The 24,259-nt window shown below is 41.2% G+C and overlaps 2 protein-coding genes across 3 annotated transcripts in view; one reads left to right on the top strand and one right to left on the bottom strand.

Moving 5' to 3' along the window:
* LOC129842718 (zinc finger protein ZFP2-like) overlaps positions 1–24,259 on the top strand; it is a 213,879-nt gene that overhangs the window by 86,743 nt on the left and 102,877 nt on the right. The window lies entirely within an intron of this gene.
* On the bottom strand, positions 1,532–23,459 carry LOC129842712 (zinc finger protein 271-like). The gene is made up of 4 exons (XM_055911335.1): positions 22,801–23,459; positions 15,491–16,302; positions 10,648–10,957; positions 1,532–4,730 (listed from the first exon to the last, which is right to left on the bottom strand). The coding sequence occupies exons 1-4, from the start codon at positions 23,198–23,200 to the stop codon at positions 3,757–3,759; spliced, it is 2,496 nt and encodes an 831-aa protein (XP_055767310.1). The 5' UTR covers positions 23,201–23,459; the 3' UTR covers positions 1,532–3,756.

The following is a 24,259-nucleotide window of genomic DNA, read 5'->3' as shown; positions in this document are numbered from 1 at the left end:
GGGAAATACAATGGTTCCAAACACTGCCAAACTCCTCCCCCCTATGAGAAAAGTAGGGAGTGACTGGCGTACAGACATTGTATGAGATAACTAACTGGTTTCCCAATTAATAACTCCATCCCGTCACATGGTTTAGGAATAGTTACAGACACGTTCCCATAAGAAAACAACGTTCCCATAAGAAAACAACTGTCCTCCTCCCCTTCTGATATTCTACTTAGCACCACATGGTTTAACAGATACATTGACTTATGGAGACAAGCCTGACCTCTCCCCTCTCTGGCCCCAAGTTACTAATCCCCAGCTCAGAAGATTCTAATGACAAGTATCTCACAAGCATATGATGAAAATAACATCTTATCTATCTATGTTACCTAGCTAAATCTGATTCTGCCACGACACAAGTCAGAGCAAAAACCAAGCCATGAGGTCAAAGGAATTGTCCGTAGAGCTCTGAGACAAGAATGTGTTGAGGTACAGATCTGGAGAAAAGGTACCAAAAAATGTATGCAGCATTGAAGGTCCCCAAGAACACAGTGTCCGCCCTCATTCTTAAATGGAATAAGTTAGGAACCACCATTACTCTTCCTAGAGCTGGCCGCCCGGCCAAACGGAGAAATCGGGGGAGAAGAGCCTTGGTCAAGGAGGTGACCAAAAACTCGATGGTCACTCTGACAGAGCTCCAGAGTTCCTCTGTGGAGATGGGAGAACCTTCCAGAAGGACAATCATCTCTGCAGCACTCCAACAAATCAGGCCTTTATGGTAGAGACCAGACGGAAGCTACTCCTCAGTAAAAGGCACATGACAGCCTGCTTGGAGTTTGCCAAAAGGCACCTAAAGGACTCTAACCATGAGAGACAAGATTCTCTGGTCTGATTAAACCAACTCTTTGGCCTGAATGTCATGTGTCATGTCTGGAGAAAATCGGTACCATCCCGGTGAAGCAGTGGTCATGGCAACATCATGCTGTGGAGATGTTTTTCAGCAGCAGTGCAAATTGTCCACTGGTTTTGGTGTAATTTCTCACCCATTTTGGCAGTAGGAAAGTTAATTTCCCCTCAGGCACACACATTAGTTGATTGTTATTATGAAGGTCATTTGTATAGAATGTACTTTTCCCCACATCTCTTTACATTGCTTATTTATATGTGGTGACCTGACTGCGTCCAGACTGTCAAAGGCCCATCCTGGTAGACCTGAACCTAATTCAGCTTGGAGTGATCAGATGACAGAAGTCACATTTAGGTGCCAGGTGTAACTGAGTCCATAGATGCTCCATATCCATTACTTTGAGTGTTTTATATAATATGACTAAAAGTGTTTCTTTCTGTGTTGCAGGGGCAGTCAAGAAAAGGAACGGCAAGGCCACAGAACATGACATAAGCAGAGCTGTGGGAGACCACCTCAAGCCCCTGGTAGAGCCGGGGGTGGTGTTTACCACTCCACCACGCCTTCAGCAGGTTGGAAAAGTGGGATTGATACTGTTTTTCATGTTAAGATGGAGGGTGTGTTGATTGGTCAGTCATTGGGTTCATTTGTTGAAATCAAATCAAGCTTTATTTATACAGCACATTTCAGACATGGATGCAACACAATGGCTTCACAGGAGAAAACAATGAAAATAAACAGAAATACTTGGTAAACAAAAATAACAGGATAAAAAAAACAGAAGATTAACAACTGAAAGACCAATTAGCATTCTAAGGAAATGCCATTGATTAAAACACTAATTGGATGCAATATCCAACCCAAAATATAAGCTTGTTTTTTAGGAGGGATTCTCAAAGACACTATGGGGGTGTCCACTGAAAGTTGACTAGTAACAACAACTGGGACCTAAAAGACACCCACCATGAGACCCACTAAATCTGCCCAAGAAGAGGAAAACAAAAGAAAAACCCACACCAAACTTAAAGACAGGAAGCAAACCAAAAAGGTGGAGCAACTACAGGTGTTGACTCTCCACATCTATCAAGACAACTGAAGCACTGGGCCAGACACTCTTAAATAGAACCTGGACCAGCTCAGGTGAAACTCCTTCCCACTAACGAGATGGACAAGCCAGCACAGGTGTAACACATACTGACTAACGAGGTGACACCAATCAATGCACCCTGCGTGCTAAAGAGCTATACGTGCTGAAGACCAACCTCAAAACATAAATGGAAAAACAAAAGCCTGTAACACCTTCCCCCTTAAGACAACAAATATATCCTATATTTTTGATGGACAAATTCACTCACCACCAACAGAAAACAACTTCCATTTCACATTATAATCAACTACAATGCTTCACCTTCACCAATATAAACATGGTGTCTACTGGCTGTCAACAATTAAAAACAAGAAAAAAACACTTATTACTAAATAATAAAATACATTAATTTTTTTCAAATTTTTCTTTCTATAGAATCCTAAACTCCACTAGCTTCTAGAACTGTCGTCTTCCTAAAACCCACTAGCTTCTAGAACTCTCTTCTTCCTAAAACTCACCAGCTTCTAGAACTCTCCTCTTCCTAAAACTCACTAGCTTCTAGAACTCTCGTCTTCCTAAAACTCACTAGCTTCTAGAACTCTCGTCCCATTTTATTTAACTGATGCAGGATTTGTAAAAAAAATGGATCATAGACGATTAATTATTATTCTGCGTCCATATATATATATATATATATATATATATATATATTATTTCTTCTCCTTTATTTAACTAGGCAAGTCAGCTAAGAACAAATTCTTATTTACAATGACGGCCTACCGGGGAACAGTGGGTTAACTGACTTGTTCGGGGGCAAAACGACATTTTTACCTTGTCAGCTCAGGGATTCGATCCAGCAACCTTTCGATTAATGGCCCAACGCTCTAACCACTATGCTACATGAAAGTACATTGAAATGAAGTTGTTTAAGTAAAAAAAAAAAAAAAGACCTGAAAATACATATTTTCAACTATCACTTTCAACCACAACTGAAAGAATACATCTTCTTTTCAAAGACATGTTGCTAGGTGGGATACCCCCAATGTCAAAACACAGTTTCAACTTGTCCAAATCAATAACCAATGTGAAGAAACAGTTTCTGATATATTGAAAACCTAAACAAAAAATGTGCTATTTACACAAACATCTGCCACAATAATCATATTACTTGTATTTTTTAAAACAAGCTCCTTATAAACTGCACAAGCACCAGAAACACTGTTGTTTTGACAAGTAGCAATAAATCACTGATATCGATTAGGGGGGAAATCAGGTTGTACCTGCTGTTGAAACTAACACAACTAAACAAACACATGGAAATGGGAGATATATTTTACCTCACTGATTAGAGGACAACCTGCAGAAGACACTCAGCTACATTTTGGAGTGATGCATTTAAATTTAGGGGTCGCAAAACAAAGGAACGCAACACTTATTTGTCATCCCTCAACGATATCATGTCAAAATTAATTGTGTGACAGAAGGGAGATGAGGTTGCACGTCCTGTTAAAACTAACAGCTCAAAAACCACACGGAATCTGGGAATAATGTGTAAATCCCTGGTTAGAAGACAACTTGTAGAAAACAGATCGCTACATTTTGAAGTGTTGCATTTTGATTCAAGTGGGTCACCAACACGGTAAGTGTAACAGGGACAAATGTTTAGGCTTCTACATTGTGACATCAATAAAATACTCCTACTACAATGTTAAAACATTCTACATTGTGACATTATTTCATTGATATCATGAAACAACTTTGTTTAATCAGAGATCTTTTATCAGAGTATCTCTTCCCCTGTGTGTGTCCGCTTGTGTATATTCAGGCTTTTTGGCCAAGTAAAACTCTTCCCACATTGATCACAGCCATATGGTTTCTCTCCTGTGTGTGTTCTATGGTGTATAGTTAGATAGCGAGAAGAAGAAAAACTCTTCCCACATTGATCACAGCTATAAGGTTTCTCTCCTGTGTGTGTTCTATGGTGTATAGTTAGATAGCTAGAAGAAGAAAAACTCTTCCCACATTGATCACAGCTAAAAGGTTTCTCACCTGTGTGTGTTCTCTGGTGTATAATTAGATAGCTAGGAGTAGAAAAACTCTTCCCGCATTGATCACAGCGCGGATTCTCTCCTGTGTGTGTTCTCTGGTGGTTAGTTAGATTGCTAGATGTAGAAAAACTCTTCCCACATTGATCACAGCTATATGGTTTTTCTCCTGTGTGTATTCTCTGGTGTGTAGTCAGATGGCTAGATTTAGCAAAACTCTTCCCACATTTATCACAGCTATATGGTTTCTCTCCTGTGTGTGTTCTCTGGTGTGCAGTCAGATGGCTAGATTTAGCAAAACTCTTCCCACATTGAGCACAGCCATATGGTTTCTCTCCTGTGTGTGTTCTCTGGTGTACAGTCAGATGGCTAGATGTAGTAAAAGTCTTCCCACATTGAGCACAGCCATATGGTTTCTCTCCTTTGTGTGTTCTCTGGTGTACAGTCAGAGAGTTAGATATAGTAAAACTCTTCCCACATTGATCACAGCTAAAAGGTTTCTCTCCTGTGTGTGTTCTCTGGTGTATTTTAAGTTCTGATGAAGATTTGCAACATTTCCCACAGTCAGAGCAGCAGTGAGATTTCTTCCCTGTGGGTCTCTGCTGGTGTTTCTGGAGGAGTTCTGATGTGGAGAGACTCTTCTCTGCCTCGTCAGCATCATGAGGTTGTTGAGACTCCCCAGAGGATCCACGATAGTCACATCTCTCTCCTGTGTGAACAACAAAGTCAGACGGTTAAAGGGCCACAACAGCAGAAATCCACTGTGTATTTGAGGTAAAAGGTGATGCCCAGAGGTCTGTTAAATTATTTAAGACACTCAAACCTAAGCAGTGTGCCAGACGACCTTTGATCTCCAAAAAAGGCCCCTTTCTGTGTTTGCTAAAATTGCAGCACGAGGGCGATGCAGACACAATTTGATTGCAGAAACACCTCCCTGCTAATGAGGAAACCACTAGTTATGGATGTAGTATATCTGCTAATGAGGAAACCACTAGTTATGGATGTAGTATATCTGGTAATGAGGAAACCACTAGTTATGGATGTAGTATATCTGCCTGGAACAAAAATGGTGAGCAAAGATTTTAGTTTTCCACAATGTATTCTGAATATTACAGTGCATAATCAGCGCAAGATCAGGAGTGCTACTGAAGGAAACTCACATTAAGCTCTGTGTCGCTAGTTACTAATTCACCACCATGGGGCAAAACTCAGGGGAGTTCTCATAGGCTGACAGCAAAAATAGCCTCCATTTACAGGTTGCTTATGAGTGCATTTCACATTACTTTGGATTATAACTGTAAGGCTCGCTTGAATGTCCTGCTTAATATGTTTGTGTTATTGTCGCAAATCAACTGCTTTATACTTATAAAACACTTCAACCAGTAAAATGCTCTTTAGCTAGCTTTGCCATCAGCCTGAAACTGAGGGTTTGTACATTAACAACAAGATAGACCTACTGTAGGACCCATAACTTCACCTAACAATAACATGGACCCATAACTTCACCTAACAACAACATAGACATAGGACTATATATAATTTAATATTTCAGGTGAAACATGGAAACTTAAATGTCTTTGTCATGACATTTCATAACCTGATCACCAGATAATTTTGTAAATAATCCCACAAGGCTACTCTGTAATGTGATGTCATTCTAAATGTCCTGAATAACGGAAAATAGCTCTGTGTTGTTGTACAATAGCCTATCCATCAAGGAACAGTTCTCTACACATTATGAGCTAAGTATCTCTGTGTGCCAACAGACTAACGAGAACCTACTGTAAATCAAGCAGTCAATAACACATTATAAACATCAATTTGTTAGGGATGTTGGATCCAACGTGGAGCACGGCATAACTGTCTTTACCAGAGTAATGAATGAAGAAGCACTTTGGTTGTTGTTGCATGTCGTGATGTTTGTCATGTGACTGGCATTCAGAAAATGATTTCCTGGATCAGCTGATGATAGTTGAACATGTGACTAACTAAATTGCTACAGTATTAAGAATGATGTGTAATTATTGAAGAACCGTGTTAATGACAAGCTTAAGGTTATGACTATAACTACAGTTCCCTGAAGGAGGGAAACTAGGTACAACATACTATTAAATCCACACGCTATGATTATAACTATTGTTCCCTGAAGGAGGGAAACGAGGTACAACATACTATTAAATCCACACGCTATGACTATAACTATTGTTCCCTGAAGGAGGGAAACGAGGTACAACAACTATGGGGAAATAGAATCATTCCCCATGCCGACCCAAACGGATACTAAATGAAACGGCCCCTGGCAGACCACCCAGACCGTGCAAGATGGCGCCTACAGAGACGGTCGCCTCGCTTCAGGTCCTTAGAAAACTATGCAGTTATTTGTTGTATTATTATTATCGCAGGAGAGGTAGACTGAGCGGCCTACTACTGGTCAGACTCAGAAGGAGAGGTAGACTGAGCGGCCTACTACTGGTCAGACTCAGAAGGAGAGGTAGACTGAGCGGCCTACTACTGGTCAGACTCAGAAGGAGAGGTAGACTGAGCGGCCTACTACTGGTCAGACTCAGAAGGAGAGGTAGACTGAGCGGCCTACTACTGGTCAGACTCAGAAGGAGAGGTAGACTGAGCGGCCTACTACTGGTCAGACTCAGAAGGAGAGGTAGACTGAGCGGCCTACTACTGGTCAGACTCAGAAGGAGAGGTAGACTGAGCGGCCTACTACTGGTCAGACTCAGAAGGCGAGCATATCATCCACCGCTTCTGAGCATATTACTCGCCAATGTCCAATCTCTAGACAACAAGGTTGATGAAATTAGGGCACGAGTTGCCTTCCAGAGAGACATCAGAGATCGTAACATTCTCTGTTTCACAGAAACATGGCTCACTCAGGATACGTTGTCAGAGTTGGTACCCGGTTTCTTCATGCATTGACAGAAACAAACATTTCTCTGGCAAGAAGAAGGGCGGGGGTGTATGCCTTATGATTAACAACTCGTGGTGTAATCATAACAACATACATAAACTCAAGTCCTTTTGTTCACCTGACCTAGAATTCCTTACAATCAAATGCCGATCGCATTATCTTCCAAGAGAGTTCTCTTCGATTATAGTCACATATTATAGTATATCCCCCCCAAGCAGATACCTCGTCAGCCCTGAAAGAACTTCACTGGACTCTATGTAAACTGGAAACCATACATCCCGAGGCTGCATTTATTGTAGCTGGGAAATTTAACAAAGCTAACCTGAGAACAAGCCTTCCTAAATTCTATCAGCATATCAACTGCAAGACTCGAGCTGCTAGCATTCTGGATCACTCTAACTTCCGTGATGCATAAAAATAAATTAAACAACTTCTTTGCACGCTTTGAGGACAATACAGTGCCACCGACACGGCCCGCTACCATAGACTGTGGGCTCTCCTTCTCCGTGGCCGACGTGAGTAAAATATTTAAACGTGTTAACCTTCGCAGGGCTACCCGCCCAGACAGCATCCCATGTGTATGTGACCATTAACATCTGCTAACCATGTGTATGTGACCATTAACATCTGCTAACCATGTGTATGTGACCATTAACATCTGCTAACCATGTGTATGTGACCATTAACATCTGCTAACCATGTGTATGTGACCAATAACATCTTCTAACCATGTGTATGTGACCAATAACATCTGCTAACCATGTGTATGTGACCATTAACATCTGCTAACCATGTGTATGTGACCAATAACATCTTCTAACCATGTGTATGTGACCAATAACATCCGCTAACCATGTGTATGTGACCAATAACATCCGCTAACCATGTGTATGTGACCAATAACATCTGCTAACCATGTGCATGTGACCATTAACATCTGCTAACCATGTGTATGTGACCATTAACATCTGCTAACCATGTGTATGTGACCATTATCATGAGTACGCAAGAACGCACACCTGATTACACATATAGAAGTAGGACTAGTCTACCTGGTTACACATATAGAAGTAGGACTAGTCTACCTGGTTATACATATAGAAGTAGGACTAGTCTACCTGGTTACACATATAGAAGTAGGACTAGTCTACTTAGTTACACATATAGATGTAAAACTAGTCTACCTGGCCTGCACACAAATGTAGGCCTATAAATGTGCCCATATGGGGAAGTCTGATAGTATTTCTGATTGTCTTAATGCACCAAATACTTATTTTCCACCATAATTTGCAAATAAATTCATAAGAAATCCGACAATGTGATTTTTCTCATTTTGTCTGTCATAGTTGAAGTGATGAAAATTACAGGCCTCATCTTTTTAAGTGGGAGAACTTGCACAATTGGTGGCTGACTAAATACTTTTTGCCCCACTGTATATAGTGTTTTATGACAAAACGTTTTTTACAAATCCGTCAAGACACCAACTTAGACTTTACCGTGAAACGCTTTACTTACAAGCCCTTAACCAACAGTGCAGTTCAAGAAGAAGAAAACGTTTACCAAGTAGACTAAAATAAAAAGTAATAATAAAAAGTAACAGAATGAGAATAACAATAACGAGGCAATATACAGGGGGCACCGGTACCGAGTCAATGTGGAGGCTATATACAGGGGGCACCGGTACTGAGTCAGTGTGGAGGCTATATACAGGGGGCACCGGTACCGAGTCAGTGTGGAGGCTATATACAGGGGGCACCGGTACCGAGTCAGAGTGGAGGCTATATACAGGGGGCACCGGTACCGAGTCATTGTGGAGGTTATATACAGGGGGCACCGGTACAGAGTCAATGTGGAGGCTATATACAGGGGGCACCGGTACAGTCAATGTGGAGGCTATATACAGGGGGCACCGGTACAGTCAATGTGGAGGCTATATACAGGGGGCACCGGTACAGAGTCAATGTGGAGGCTATGTACAGAGGGCACCAGTACCGAGTCAGTGTGGAGGCTATATACAGGGGGCACCGGTACCGAGTCAGTGTAGAGGCTATATACAGAGGGCACCGGTACAGTCAATGTGGAGGCTATATACAGGGGGCACCGGTACTGAGTCAGTGTGGAGGTAATATACAGGGGGCACCGGTACCGAGTCAATGTGGAGGCTATATACAGAGGGCACCAGTACCGAGTCAGTATGGAGGCTATATACAGGGGGCACCGGTACCGAGTCAGTGTGCGGGGGTACAGGCTAGTTGAGGTAATCTGTACATGAAGGTAGGGGAGTGTAGTGACTATGCATAGGTAACAAACAACCAGTGAGTAGCTGCAGTGCACAAAAGGGAGGGGGGTGGGGGGGGTCAATGTAAATTGTCCGGTGGTGATTTTATTAATTGTTCAGCAGTCTTATGGCTTGGGGGTAGAAGCTGTTGAGGAGGCTTTTGGTTCTTGACTTGGCGCTCTGGCACCACTTGCCGTGCGGTAGCAGAGAAAACAGCCTATAACTTGGGTGACTGGAGTCCCTGACAATTTTGTGGGCTTTCCTCTGACATCGCCTATTATATAGGTCCTGGATGGCAGGAAGCTTGGCCACAGTGATGTACTGGGCCATTCCCACTACCCTCTGTAGAGCCTTAGGGTCAGATGGCGAGCAGTTGCCATACCAGGTGGTGATGCAACGGGTCAGGATGCTCTCGATGGTGCAACTGGGGACCCATGCCAAATCTTTTCAGTCTCCTGAGGGGGAAAAGGTTTTGTTGTGCCCTCTTCATGACTCTTGGTATATACCCACGTGGGTGATTGAAAGAGGAACTGAGGTCCACACTCCAGTCCAGTTGATGGTCGTAATGCACCTTAAAGTTGGTTGCCAACTGCCATATAAAGTCCAAATAAGAAAAAGAAGCCTAAAGAAAGGTGAAATTACGAGAAACTAATTTGGTTTACCGTTTGGGGTATCGCGACTGGTTACTTATTTTGATGTGATATGAAAGTATTGTGTGAAATTATTCTGAATTGATATGAAAGTGCAGCGATTTATGTTTCCAGAAATGTATCGCAATTGAGAATGGATTCACATTTAGATGGAATATTTGACTATTTTAGCTGCCAGAGCCAGTCTACCTCTGAAAATAACATACAGTCCTTGGACCTTGAGGAGTAACAGGGGCAGCAATCAGCAGTAGAAACAATAACAAAGCGTACTCCCTGCCCGTTTCGGTAAAAAGCTGAGGGATGGGGCTGGAGAAATGCAACGATCCATGATATCAACATTCTAGTTTTAACCATGTTTTGAGGATATACCGTGTTTGTTTATATTTACTGACAAACATTGGAGATAATATAAGCTTATATTTTGGGTTCTGATGGGGTACGACAGTTGAACTAGGATCATGAGGCATTTATAAGTGATTTCTTCAAGAAACAATGGGTACATGTCATTAATGTATAAGTCCCAAAATGGATGTAACAACTGCTGATTGCCCCTTTAAGACTACATATTGGGCTAATCTAATAGGAGATATTGAGGACTACAGTATTTCAGGCATTGTCATTGGATGCATTTGATCAATTGTTAACGTTTTGTTGATGGTCCACTCTTGATGTTCTACACGTTACAGTGTAGCTTCAGCCATTCCTACAGAACAACATTAAAGTGTAGAACCCCTTTACTGCATATTGGTTCAACGACTGCAGAGACGGTACTTACTGGGGTTAAACAGATCTCCAACCTCCTCTTCTTCCTCCAATGTGACAGTAATCTCCCCCTCCTCCTCTTTCACACCAAAAACTACATCCTCCTCTTTCTCATCCTCCTCTTCTTTTACTGTAACAGCCTCCTCCTCTTCTTTCACTGTAACAGCCCCATCCTCTACATCTTGTTTTACTGTGACAGCCTCCTCTTCCTCCTCCTCTTTCACGACAACGTTCAGCCACAGACCTCCTTTCTCCGTCCAGCAGACCTCCTCTTCTTCAACGAGAGGGGAGAAGTTTAGGGAGCTCATGTTCGGGGATGTTAGCTAGCTAGCTATCATTAGCGACTAGGCTAGTGCTAATTTAAACAGTCAGCTACTATAGCTGACTAATACAAAATAACGTAATATTAAATAGGTTAACAAGTAGATACGACCTAAGTGTGTCAAAAACACAGTAGGTAATATACACCGAAAGCGTATAAATAGCTTGAATCTTTCGGCTATGTTGGCTAGCAAGCTACCGAGGTGGTTGACGAGCTGTTTATGAAGAACCGTCCACTAGCTTATACGTCACGCTGGCAGCGTCGCCTGAAAGACGCACATCGCCGTCTGCTGACTGGAGGGGAAACGCAGTTGAGGATCATATTCTATTTTCAGACAAAGATTATTGTAAATGGATGTAATTAAATAATACCATTATATTGAGACATACAAAGACAGGAATGTGTTGATTGATTAGTGCGAATAAAAAATGGTTACTACAGCACATTTAAGGCAGTTACATTAAGTCAAACTAAATCTAAATAAGTAGCTAGCTACTGTAGGTCGATACTGCTCCTACATGGTGTAACAATACATCATGTAGATGTATATAATGAACAGACTAGGTCTATACTGCTGCTACATGGTGTAACAATACATCATGTATATAATGAACAGACTAGGTCTATACTGCTCCTACATGGTGTAACAATACATCAAGTAGATGTATATAATGAACAGACTAGGTCTATACTGCTCCTACATGGTGTAACAATACATCATGTAGATGTATATAATGAACAGTCTAGGTCTATACTGCTCCTACATGGTGTAACAATACATAATGTAGATGTATATAATGAACAGACTAGGTCTATACTGCTCCTACGTGGTGTAACAATACATCATGTAGATGTATATAATGAACAGACTAGGTCCATACTGCTCCTACATGGTGTAACAATACATCATGTAGATGTATATAATGAACATACTAGGTCTATACTGCTCCTACATGGTGTAACAATACATCATGTATATAATGAACAGACTAGGTCTATACTGCTCCTACATGGTGTAACAATACATCATGTAGATGTATATAATGAACAGACTAGGTCTATACTGCTCCTACATGGTGTAACAATACATCATGTAGATGTATATAATGAACAGACTAGGTCTATACTGCTCCTACATGGTGTAACAATACATCATGTAGATGTATATAATGAACAGACTAGGTCTATACTGCTCCTACATGGTGTAACAATACATCATGTAGATGTATATAATGAACAGACTAGGTCTATACTGCTCCTACATGGTGTAACAATACATCATGTAGATGTATATAATGAACAGACTAGGTCTATACTGCTCCTACATGGTGTAACAATACATCATGTAGATGTATATAATGAACATACTAGGTCTATACTGCTCCAACATGGTGTAACAATACATCATGTAGATGTATATAATGAACAGACTAGGTCTATACTGCTCCTACATGGTGTAACAATACATCATGTAGATGTATATAATGAACATACTAGGTCTATACTGCTCCAACATGGTGTAACAATACATCATGTAGATGTATATAATGAACAGACTAGGTCTATACTGCTCCTACATGGTGTAACATTACATCATGTAGATGTATATAATGAACAGACTAGGTCTATACTGCTCCAACATGGTGTAACAACACATCATCATTGGGTATTGTGATGTCATTATGGGGTATTGTGATGTCATTACATCATCATGTGGGACTTTAAGGCAATGCTGTTGTTGGTGAGTAAATTGTTTTACTCCACTGCTTCCTACACTTTAAGTAAAGTGAAGGCGACTATTTTGAGCCTCAGCCTTGATTTAAAATTTTATGGAATGTTAATAACTTTCATTGTCTTCAATGAAAAATGACCTTTCAAAAATGGAATGCAACATTGTATGGAACATTACTGTCAAGTGACTTGATGTCTACGGTGCCAAAGAGATTGATAGGTGGGATTGTTGGGAGTGTCCAGTGTGTTGATCTAACGATAATAATGTCAAAATCCCACTTTTAACAACCATCAGAACTGGTTAAAAAAAGGTTGCATCCCAACGTGGCAATAAACAGCAACGTGACGCGTCACAATGAACTCAAACGTTTTACCATTGGAACACTTGATGTAATTAAATCAAACGTTTTACCATTGGAACGCTTGATGTAATTAAATCAAACGTTTTACCATTGGCACACTTGATGTAATTAAATCAAACGTTTTACCATTGGAACGCTTGATGTAATTAAATCAAACGTTTTACAATTGGAACACTTGATTCACATTCTCCATGGTTGTCTCCAGCATGCTAAAGCGTTCACAGCTGGCGATCCCTCATCGTGATTGGTTGTTCCCCACCATTTGCAACAACGTCACTGAGCACCATCACTATCTTTCCTTCATGGATCTCCTGCATGTTTACATATCTGGCATTACTCATCTCATATGTATATACTGTATTCTATCCTATTCTACTGTATCTTAGTCTATGTATTACTCATCTCATATGTATATACTGTATTCTATCCTATTCTACTGTATCTTAGTCTATGTATTACTCATCTCATATGTATATACTGTATTCTATTCATTAACAAATACTAAGAGGGACCAAGAGTCTGTTGATTGGTCAGTCATTGGATTCATTTGTTGAAGTCAAATCAAGCTTTATTTATACAGCCCATTTCAGACATGGATGCAACACAATGGCTTCACAAGAAAAAACAAATGTAAAAAAATGAAATATTTAGTACACAACAGAAGACTAACATCTGAAAGACTAATGAGCAGCCTAAGGAAATGCCATTGATTAAAATATTAATTGGATGCAATGCAAAATTCAAGGTATTTTTTTTTTTAGGAGGGGTTCATCGCTCCCTGGTACCATATAGAACAGAAACAGTAACTCATGCCCTGGAATGTGGTCTCTTTAGGTTTTATCACACAAAAGATATTGTAAATCTCCTGTCAATGTTTTCTCCCAAAGGCCCATCCTCAGTAGAACACACAGACACAATAGTTCTAAGAACCCTCTATTCTGTTGCATAAAACAACCATTTGATGCAATAAAAGTATTATAACATAATGTTGCAGTTTAGCTCTCAGTGTCCACTGAAAGTTGACTAGTAACAACAACTGGGACATAAAAGATACCCACCATGAGACCCACTAAATCTGCCCAAGAAGAGAAAAACTAAAGAAAAAACCCACAACAAACTCAAAGACAGGAAGCAAACCAAAAAGGTGGAGCAACTAAAGGTGTTGACTCTCCACATCTATCAAGACAACTGGAGCACTGGGCCAGACACTCTTAAATAGAACCTGGACCAGCTCAGGTGAAACACCTTCCCACTAACGAGATGGACAAGCCAGCACAGGTGTAACACATACTGACTAACGAGGTGACACTAATCAGTGCATCCTACATGCTGACGAGCTATACGAGCTAAAGTCCAACCTCAAAACATAAATGGAAAAACCAAAGACTAACTAACACCTTAAGAGTTTGCTCACCAACAACAGAAAACAACTTCCATTTCACATTATAATCAACTACAATGCTTCACCTTCTACAATATAAACATGGTGTCTGTCTACTGGCAAACAACAATTAAAAACAATATTTATTTTTTATTATTCCCACAAAGATTTTTCTTTCTATAGCTTCTAGAACTCTCGTCTTCCTAAAACTCACTCGCTTCTAGAACTCTCGTCCCCTTGGAACGAGCCCAAACAAAACTCATCTCCAATACGGAAAAACGTGCAGTAAAAATAAACTGTGGCAATGCACTGGCTAAATGCAAAACACAAAACATTTTGACTGCACCCCTTGAGACAATCAGCAACCAGGTTGTTCTCACCACGGACATGTCTGATTTCAAGAGGAAACTCCTGCAATATCCGTAGTAACTTTCCACCTCACTGCGGAGCTTCTCTCTCTTTTCAGGGTTCACTAGATAGGCATGTCGTTGGATCGGGGCCCAGTCCCCAATGTCATGCTCTAGTACATTTGGGTTGGCACATCTGAGAATGAACCCTGATATTCTAAAAACAGGGCAACAATGTCAATATAATTGTACCAAAAAACTGTCAGTTGATTGCATGAATAATTTTCATTACTAAATGTTACATGAAATGTAAATATGAAATATTTGATTGCATAGTATTATTTTCAATGGCTTTTCAATTACATTTTGCTAGGTGGGATAGCCCACTGTCAAAACACAGTTTTAACGTGTCCAAATCAATAACCAATATGCAGAAACAGTTTGGGATAAATTGAAAACCTAACATGTGGTATATACACAAACATCTGCCACAATAATTGTCTTTTTTTTAAAACAAGCACCTTATAAACTGCACAAGCACCCAAAACACTGTTGTTTTGACAAGTAGCAATAAATCACCGATATCGATTAGGGGGGAAATCCGGTTGTACGTGCTGTTGAAACTAACAACAAACAAAAAAACATGGAAATGGGAGATATATTTTAGCTCACTGGTTAGAGGACAACCTGCAGAAGACAGTCAGCTAAGACTTACAGCTATGAGGTTTCTCTCCTGTGTGTGTTCTCTGGTGTATAGTTAGATAGCGAGAAGTAGAAAAACTCTTCCCACATTGATCACAGCTAAACAGATTCTCTCCTGTGTGTGTTCTATGGTGTATATTTAGATAGCTAGAAGTAGAAAAACTCTTCCCACATTGATCACAGCTAAGAGGCTTCTCTCCTGTGTGTGTTCTATGGTGTATATTTAGATAGCCAAAAGTAGAAAAACTCTTCCCACATTGATCACAGCTAAAAGATTTCTCTCCTGTGTGTATTCTCTGGTGCACTGTCAGAGAGCTAGATTGACTAAAACTCCTCCCACATTGACCACAGCTATAAGGTTTCTCTCCTGTGTGTATTCTCTGGTGCATTGTCAGATAGCCAGATCGAACAAAACTCTTCCCACATTGATCACAGCTAAACGATTTCTCTCCTGTGTGTATTCTCTGGTGCACTGTCAGATCTCCAGATTGACTAAAACGCTTCCCACATTGACCACAGCTAAGAGGCTTCTCTCCTGTGTGTGTTCTCTGGTGTGAAGTCAGCTGGCTAGATTTAACAAAACTCTTCCCACATTGAGCACAGCTATATGGTTTCTCTCTTGTGTGAATTCTTTGATGTATTTTAAGTTTTACTGAGGAGTTTAATCTCTTCCCACAGTCAGAGCAGCGGTGAGATTTCTTCCCTGTGGGTCTCTGCGGGTGTTTCTTGAGGTGTTCTGATGTGGAGAGACTCTTCTCTGCCTCTTCAGCATCATGTTGTTGTTGAGGCTCGCCAGAGGATCCACTATAGTCCCGTATCTCTCCTGTGTGAACAACAAAGTCAGACAGACGGTTTATTAAGGCCCACAACAGTAGAAATCCACTGTTTATTTGAGGTGAAAGGTGATGCCCAGAGCGTACCCATGAAGTTGTACAACAATTGATGTCTGTTAAATTATTTTATAATTGTCTTAAGACAGTCAAGACCTAAGCAGTGTGCCAGACGACCTTTGGTCTCCAAAAAAGGACCCCTCTGTGTTCTGTGCTAAAATGGCAGCGATGCACATGCATTGTAATTGTAAAGCTCGTTTGAATCTCCTATATGTTTGTGTTATTGTCGTAAAATGCTCTATAGCTAGCTTTGCCATCAGCCTGAAACTGAGGGTTTGTACATTAAGTGTTTAACAAATTGGCCCATAACTTCACCTAACAACAACATAGACCTACTGTAGGACCCATAACGTCACCTAACAATAACATAGACCTACTGTAGGACCCATAACTTCACCTAACAACAAGATAGACCTACTGTAGGACCCATAACTTCACCTGACAATAACACATACCTACTGTAGGACCCATAACTTCACCTAACAACAACATAGACCTAGGACTATAAATCATTTAATATTTCAGGTGAAACATGGAAACTAAAATGTCTGTCATGACATTTCTTAACCTGATCACTAGATAATTTTGTGAATAATCCCACTAGACTACTCTGTAATGTGTTGTCATTCTAAATGTCCTGAATAAAGGAAAATAGCTCTGTGTGTTGTACAATAGCCTATCCATCAAGGAACAGTTCTCTACACATTATGAGCTAAGTATCTCTGTGTCCAAACAGACTAACGAGAGCCTACAGTAAATCAAGCAGACAATAACACATTGTCTGCTTGAGGTCGACCGATTATGATTTTTCAACGCCGATACCGATTATTGGAGGGCCAAAAAAGCCGATACCGATTAAATCGGCCGATTAAAAAAAAAAAAAAGTTTTTATTTATTTGTAATAATGACAATTACAACAATACTGAATTAACACTTATTTTAACTTAATACATCAAAATCAATTTAGCCTCAAATAAATAATGAAACATGTTCAATTTGGTTTAAATATTGCAAAAACAAAGTGTTGGAGAAGAAAGTAAAAGTGCAATATGTGCCATGTAAGAAAGCTAATGTTTAAGTTCCTTGCTCAGAACATGAGAACATATGAAAGCTGGTGGTTCCTTTTAACATGAGTCTTCAATATTCCCAGGTAAGAAGTTTTAGGTTGTAGTTATTATAGGAATTATAGGACTATTTCTCTCTATACCATTTGTATTTCATTAACCTTTGACTATTGGATGTTCTTGTAGGCACTTTAGTATTGCCAGTGTAAGAGTATAGCTTCCGTCCCTCTCCTCGCTCCTCCCTGGGCTCGAACCAGCAACGCAACGACAACAGCCACCATCGAAGCAGCGTTACCCATGCAGAGCAAGGGGAACAACCACTAGAAGGCTCAGAGCGAGTGACGTTTGAAACGCTATTAGCGCGCGCTAACTAGCTAGCCATTTCAGTTCGGTTACACCAGCCTCATCTCGGGAGTTGATAGGCTTGAAGTCATAAACAGCGCAATGTTTGACGCACAACAAAGAGCTGCTGGCAAAACGAACGAAAGTGCTGTTTGAACGAATGCTTACGAGCCTGCTGCTGCCTACCACCGCTCAGTCAGATACTTAGATACTTGTATGCTTGTATGCTCAGTCGGATTATATGCAACGCAGGACACGCTAGATAATATCTAGTAATATCATCAACCATGTGTAGTTAACTAGTGATTATGATTGATTGTTTTTTATAAGATAAGTTTAATGCTAGCTAGCAACTTACCTTGGCTTACTGCATTCGCGTAACAGGCAGTCTTCTTGTGGAGTGCAACGAGAGGCAGGTGGTTATAGCGTTGGACTAGTTAACTGTAAGGTTGTAAGATTGGATCCCCCGAGCGGACAAGGTGAAAATCTGTCGTTCTGCCCCTGAACATGGCAGTTAACCCACCATTCCTAGGCCGTCATTGAAAATAAGAATGTGTTCTTAACCGACTTGCCTAGTTAAATAAAGATTAAATAAAGGTGTAAAAAAACGGCCAAATCGGTGTCCGAAAATACAGATTTCCGATTGTTATGAAAACTTGAAATCGGCCCTAATTAATCGGTCGACCTCTAATTACAAACATCAATTTGTTAGGGATGTTGGATCCAAGCACGGCATAACTGTCTTTACCAGAGTAATGAATGAAGAAGCACTTTGGTTGTTGTTGCATGTCGTGATGTTTGTCATTTGACTGGCATTCAGAAAATGATTTCCTGGATCAGCTGATGATAGTTGAACACGTGACTAACTAAACAGCTACAGTATTAAGTATTATGTGTAATTATTGAAAAACCATGTTAATGACAGTATCCATTTGGGTGTTGTCAATAAAGCTAAGGGGACTTTCAGTTAGAACCATTGGATTCAGCAAACTCTGAAATGATTTAGGATTTCTGTTCCCATGAAAACTGTTTTCCCAGCGTAGCATAAAGAGACACTAAATGTGACGTAGTTAGAGAGCATTTCAGAGATCTGAATACCAAAAAACTGTCCGACAGCAATATTCAGTATTTAAGTTGAAGTTCATCATATGACAACCTTAACGTTATGACTATAACTATTGTTCCCTGAAGGAGGGAAAATAGGTAAACATACTATCATATCCACGCCTCGCTGGAATCCCCGCCTTCCACAGGTGATGAGCGTGAGGCTTGGATTTTATTCCTTAAATTTAATACCGCTGTTCACCACCCCAGGAAAGGGCGGGGACAAACAGGTGTACCTCGTTTCTCTCCTTCAGGGAAGTGTAATTATAATCAAAGTTACACTCCCTTTCAGTCAGTCAACTTCGGAACAACATACTATGGGGAAATACAATCATCCCCCAGCCGACCCAAACGGATACTAAATGAAACGGCCCCTGGTAGACCACCCAGACCTGACCCCGCAAGATGCGTCAGTTTGTCTTTTGTTTGAAACACTCCTGTCAATGTTGAGTAAGGACGCACACCTGATTACCCATATAGTAGTAGGACTAGTCTACCTGGTTACACATATAGAAGTAGGACTAGACTACCTGGTTACACATATAGAAGTAGGACTAGTCTACCTGGCCTGCACACAAATGTAGGCCTATAAATGTGCCCATTTGGGGATGTCTGATAGTATTTCTGATTGTCTTAACGCTGAACCAATAATGAGTTGTGGAGCTTCTCAAAGTAATTTCTTCTTCACAACCAAACAGCAAGTAAACAAAGTCTAATCACAATCAATTGCGAATGACAATAGTTCCTCAAAGTATTTTTGTAAAATATTTCCAGCTCTCGCCATTTCGATAAACACACGGCATAAAAGGGAAAAATGTAATGCTCTGATCCAGTGGAAATGTCATAAAATACCTGATTACTGTCTAGAACTCACTGGAGCAGGAAACTGAGGGCCTAGAATATTTTATACAATGTTGCAAGCTTGCTATCCGAGTTTCCTGACCCAGTTGATAGTTGATACAATGTTTCAAGTTTGTAGTAGACAGGCCATTTGCAGCCAATGTGATTTCTAGGATATTTATTTTTATCAGGACCTGCAGAATGTAATGTTTTCATTTGTTGGCTTTATGTAGGCTATTTTTTTACATAGTTGGCAATGGCAATAAAAGTTATTTAGATTTGTATAATTTTCATTTAGATAGATTGTAGATTAATCACAGACAATAATTTTGAGATACTATTATAAATTAAATGAAACTGTTCCAGTAAAATGTGCATATGAAAATCATAACTGGCACGCAGATTGGTAGAAATGGTCAGATAAATTGGCTCCAACTGGAAAAGGTTGCAGACTGATAGTGTAGTCTATTACTAGTCTATTAGTCTATCTATCTGTAGTCTATTAGTCTATTACTGAAAACTTCAGGAGCAAAACGGAAGAATTTACGAAGTCCAGCAGCGGAGGGGGGACTCCCTCTGGTCGGGTTGTGTTGACGACCGGCTCCCTCTGGTCGGGTTGTGTTGACGACCGGCTCCCTCTGGTCGGGTTGTGTTGACGACCGGCTCCCTCTGGTCGGGTTGTGTTGACGACCGGCTCCCTCTGGTCGGGTTGTGTTGACGACCGGCTCCCTCTGGTCGGGTTGTGTTGACGACCGGCTCCCTCTGGTCGGGTTGTGTTGACGACCGGCTCCCCCTGGTCGGGTTGTGTTGACGACCGGCTCCCCCTGGTCGGGTTGTGTTGACGACCGGCTCCCCCTGGTCGGGTTGTGTTGACGACCGGCTCCCCCTGGTCGGGTTGTGTTGACGACCGGCTCCCCCTGGTCGGGTTGTGTTGACGACCGGCTCCCCCTGGTCGGGTTGTGTTGACGACCGGCTCCCCCTGGTCGGGTTGTGTTGACGACTGGCTCCCCCTGGTCGGGTTGTGTTGACGACCGGCTCCCCCTGGTCGGGATGTGTTGACGACCGGCTCCCCCTGGTCGGGTTGTGTTGACGACCGGCTCCCCCTGGTCGGGTTGTGTTGACGACCGGCTCCCCCTGGTCGGGTTGTGTTGACGACCGGCTCCCCCTGGTCGGGTTGTGTTGACGACCGGCTCCCCCTGGTCGGGTTGTGTTGACGACCGGCTCCCCCTGGTCGGGTTGTGTTGACGACCGGCTCCCCCTGGTCGGGTTGTGTTGACGACCGGCTCCCCCTGGTCGGGTTGTGTTGACGACCGGCTCCCCCTGGTCGGGTTGTGTTGACGACCGGCTCCCCCTGGTCGGGTTGTGTTGACGACCGGCTCCCTCTGGTCGGGTTGTGTTGACGACCGGCTCCCTCTGGTCGGGTTGTGTTGACGACCGGCTCCCTCTGGTCGGGTTGTGTTGACGACCGGCTCCCTCTGGTCGGGTTATGTTGACGAGCGGCTCCCTCTAGTTATGACTTCGAGTCATTTGTGTGTCTTAATTATTTGATCAGACAGAATGCTTAAAGCATCAGACAAATTCAGTACGTATATTTGATTTTATAAAAACACATGGGGCGATTGGTAGAAAGAACAGATGACTCTTGGTTGACCAAGATGTATTTTAGTTGGGGACAGCACTAGAACCTGATTTTGGGGCTCCCGAGTGGCGCAGCGGACACTGCATCTCAGTGCTTGAGGCGTCACAACAGACACCCTTGATCAAATCCAGGCTGTATCACAACCGACCGTGATTGGGAGTCCCATAGGGCGACGCACAATTGGCCCAGCGTCGTCCAGTGTAGGCAGTCATTGTAAATAAGAATTTGTTCTTAACTGACTTGCATAGTTAAATAAAGGTTACATTTAAATACATTTTTAAAAACAGTGTTTCATGATAAACCATTTTTTACAAATCCGTCAAGGCACCAACTTTGAGAAGGGTTTAAAACAAAGGTTTCAAACCAATTCATGAATGTAATTGCATCTAGGTATGTCTTGCCTTTAATGTAAAGGAAGAGTTTATTCTCTTCTGGTTGGGCGATATTGATGTAAAGGCATGAAAAAAAATGGCTGAATATTATACAATGACTTATCAACACCTCTAATAATTTGCCTCCACAGGAAATCTTCACTGGCAATTCTAGAATATACTATATAGCCTAGAAACCTGGTTAAACTTTCATTATGACATCATGGATGAATTCTAGAATATACTATATATCCTAGAAACCTGGTTACACTATCATTATGACATCATGGATGAATTCTAGAATATACTATATATCCTAGAAACCTGGTTAAACTATCATTATGACATCATGGATGGCCAGTCCTTGTATTCATAGTGTAGTGAATTCAGGGGGTTGCCCTGAGCTGGACTCAAACCTGGGTCCAGCGACTGTCAAGCCAACACCTTATAACTGTTACGCCAAGATGTCTGAACTTCTTGACGAGTTCGCTAGGTGTTGAGTTAGGGTTGCTACAATAGCTTTCTCTATGAATTTGAGAGTGGTTACATTTCTCCAGCCCCATCCCTCAGCTGTTTACCAAACCAAGTCTCTGGGCAGCCATTTTGTTTCTGTTTAAATACTAGGTTGTCCCTTTAAAAAAGCCACACATCAATCAACCAACCTGCAGTTGAAACAATAACAAGGCTCTCATTCCACCACTGTTTTGGTAATAAGATGATGATGGGGCTGGAGACATTTAACTACTCTCAAATTCATAGACAGACCTATGGATGCAAGGACTGACCATCCATGATATCAACATTATAGTTTTAACCATGTTGAGGCTATACAGTGTTGATTTACATTGTTTCTAAACATTGGAGTAAAAAATCTTACTCTGGGTTCTGATGGGGTACAACAGTTGAACTAAGCTCATGAGGCATGTGTTATATTCTTCAAGAATCAATGGCTATAAATAAATAATTTAAAAGTCAAAATATGGATGTAGCAATTGCAGATTTCCCCTTTAACACCAAACATCAGTTCAACAACTGCAGAGTTTGTACCTCTGTATTTAAAACAGTACTTACCAGTGGTAATCACGGCCCGGTTTCTCAAAACCATCTTATGGATAAGTTCATCTTTAGAACCACTGGATGCCTTAAATTGCGTTTGGGAAATCGGGCCCAGATATCCAGTTTCCTCCTCCTCTTCTTCCGATGAGACCGTATTCTCCCCCTCCTCCGCTTTCACTTCAAAAACTGAAACCTCCTCATCTTTAACTGCAACACCATCCTCATCTTTCACTCTGAACGCCTCTTCCTTCACTGTAACTTCTTTCTCTTCTTCTTTCACTGTAACAGCCTCACCCTCTACTTGTTTTTGTATTGTAACATCCTTCTCTTCCTCCTCCTCTTTGATGAGAGCTTCTTTCTCCGTCCAGCAGACCTCCTCTTCTACAGCAGGAAGAGAGTAATTTAGTGAACTCATGGTCGGAGATGTTAGCTAGCTAGGCTAACGCTAACTTCACCAGCCCGCCAGCTGAATAATAACAACAACACCGTAAATATGAAATGAAATAATATAACTAACCAACTAGACGACAGACAAGGGTTTAAAATACAGTGGCTAATATACACTAAAGCGTCTAAAGAGCTTTATGGGTTCGGCAATTTTGTCTAGCAAGCTGCCGAGGTGGCGGACTAACTGCTGAAAGAAGCGTTCCGTCCACTAGATTATACGTCACACTAACAGCATTGCGTTCCGTCCACTAGATTATACGTCACACTAACAGCATTGCCTTAAAATCGCACACCGCCATCTGCTGACTGGAGTGGGTAACGCTCAGTCTGAGATGTGCGACTGAGATGTGCGACTTTAAGACAATGACGCTAGTGTGACGTAAAATATATATTCTAATGTTCAGACAAAAAGTTAGTGTAGGAAGCATGAGTTTTTACTCACCAGTGTAACAATACAGTGTGGTTATAGACTTAGTAACTTAGTTGTGTTCACGATCTGGTTCCCTATAAACACAACCAGTTATGTTTTTGAATTATCACATATGTATTAATTTATTTCGGGATTCTGGGTAATCCACAGCAGATTTATGGAGAATTGCTGTGGGTGAGTTCAAAATTGAATAGTCCCGGGATAGAAATATATAAAGTTGACATTACATCATAAAATCCACCTTTTAAATCATACATTAGCAATTTATGTTTTAGTAACTATTGTTGTTGGTTTGGCGTTAAATAAGCCTCTCTTTATATGTTATTTGCCACATCTCAGTTTTCCATGTGGGTTTTATGCTAAAGTTCCCTCTTTCAAGTTGGTATCTAACTGGAAAATGCATCTTCTTTAGGAGTGCTATTTTTACCCTGTCGACTACTGATCATTCATCCACACTGTGTGTCTCATCAATGCAGGTCATTTATGACAAATGTATATAGTATATGTTTTATAAACTCATGAACACCAGCCAGTTTATTAGCCCGGTTTTGTTAGTATAGGTGTATTATACTTCTTCGCCACCAGAGGGGGACATTG

Source organism: Salvelinus fontinalis, unplaced genomic scaffold (genome assembly GCF_029448725.1).
Source record: "Salvelinus fontinalis isolate EN_2023a unplaced genomic scaffold, ASM2944872v1 scaffold_0062, whole genome shotgun sequence".
In the NCBI taxonomy this organism is placed as follows: domain Eukaryota; kingdom Metazoa; phylum Chordata; class Actinopteri; order Salmoniformes; family Salmonidae; genus Salvelinus; species Salvelinus fontinalis.
Note: the sequence above shows the minus strand (reverse complement) of the source record. Positions and strands in the feature narration are given on the sequence as shown.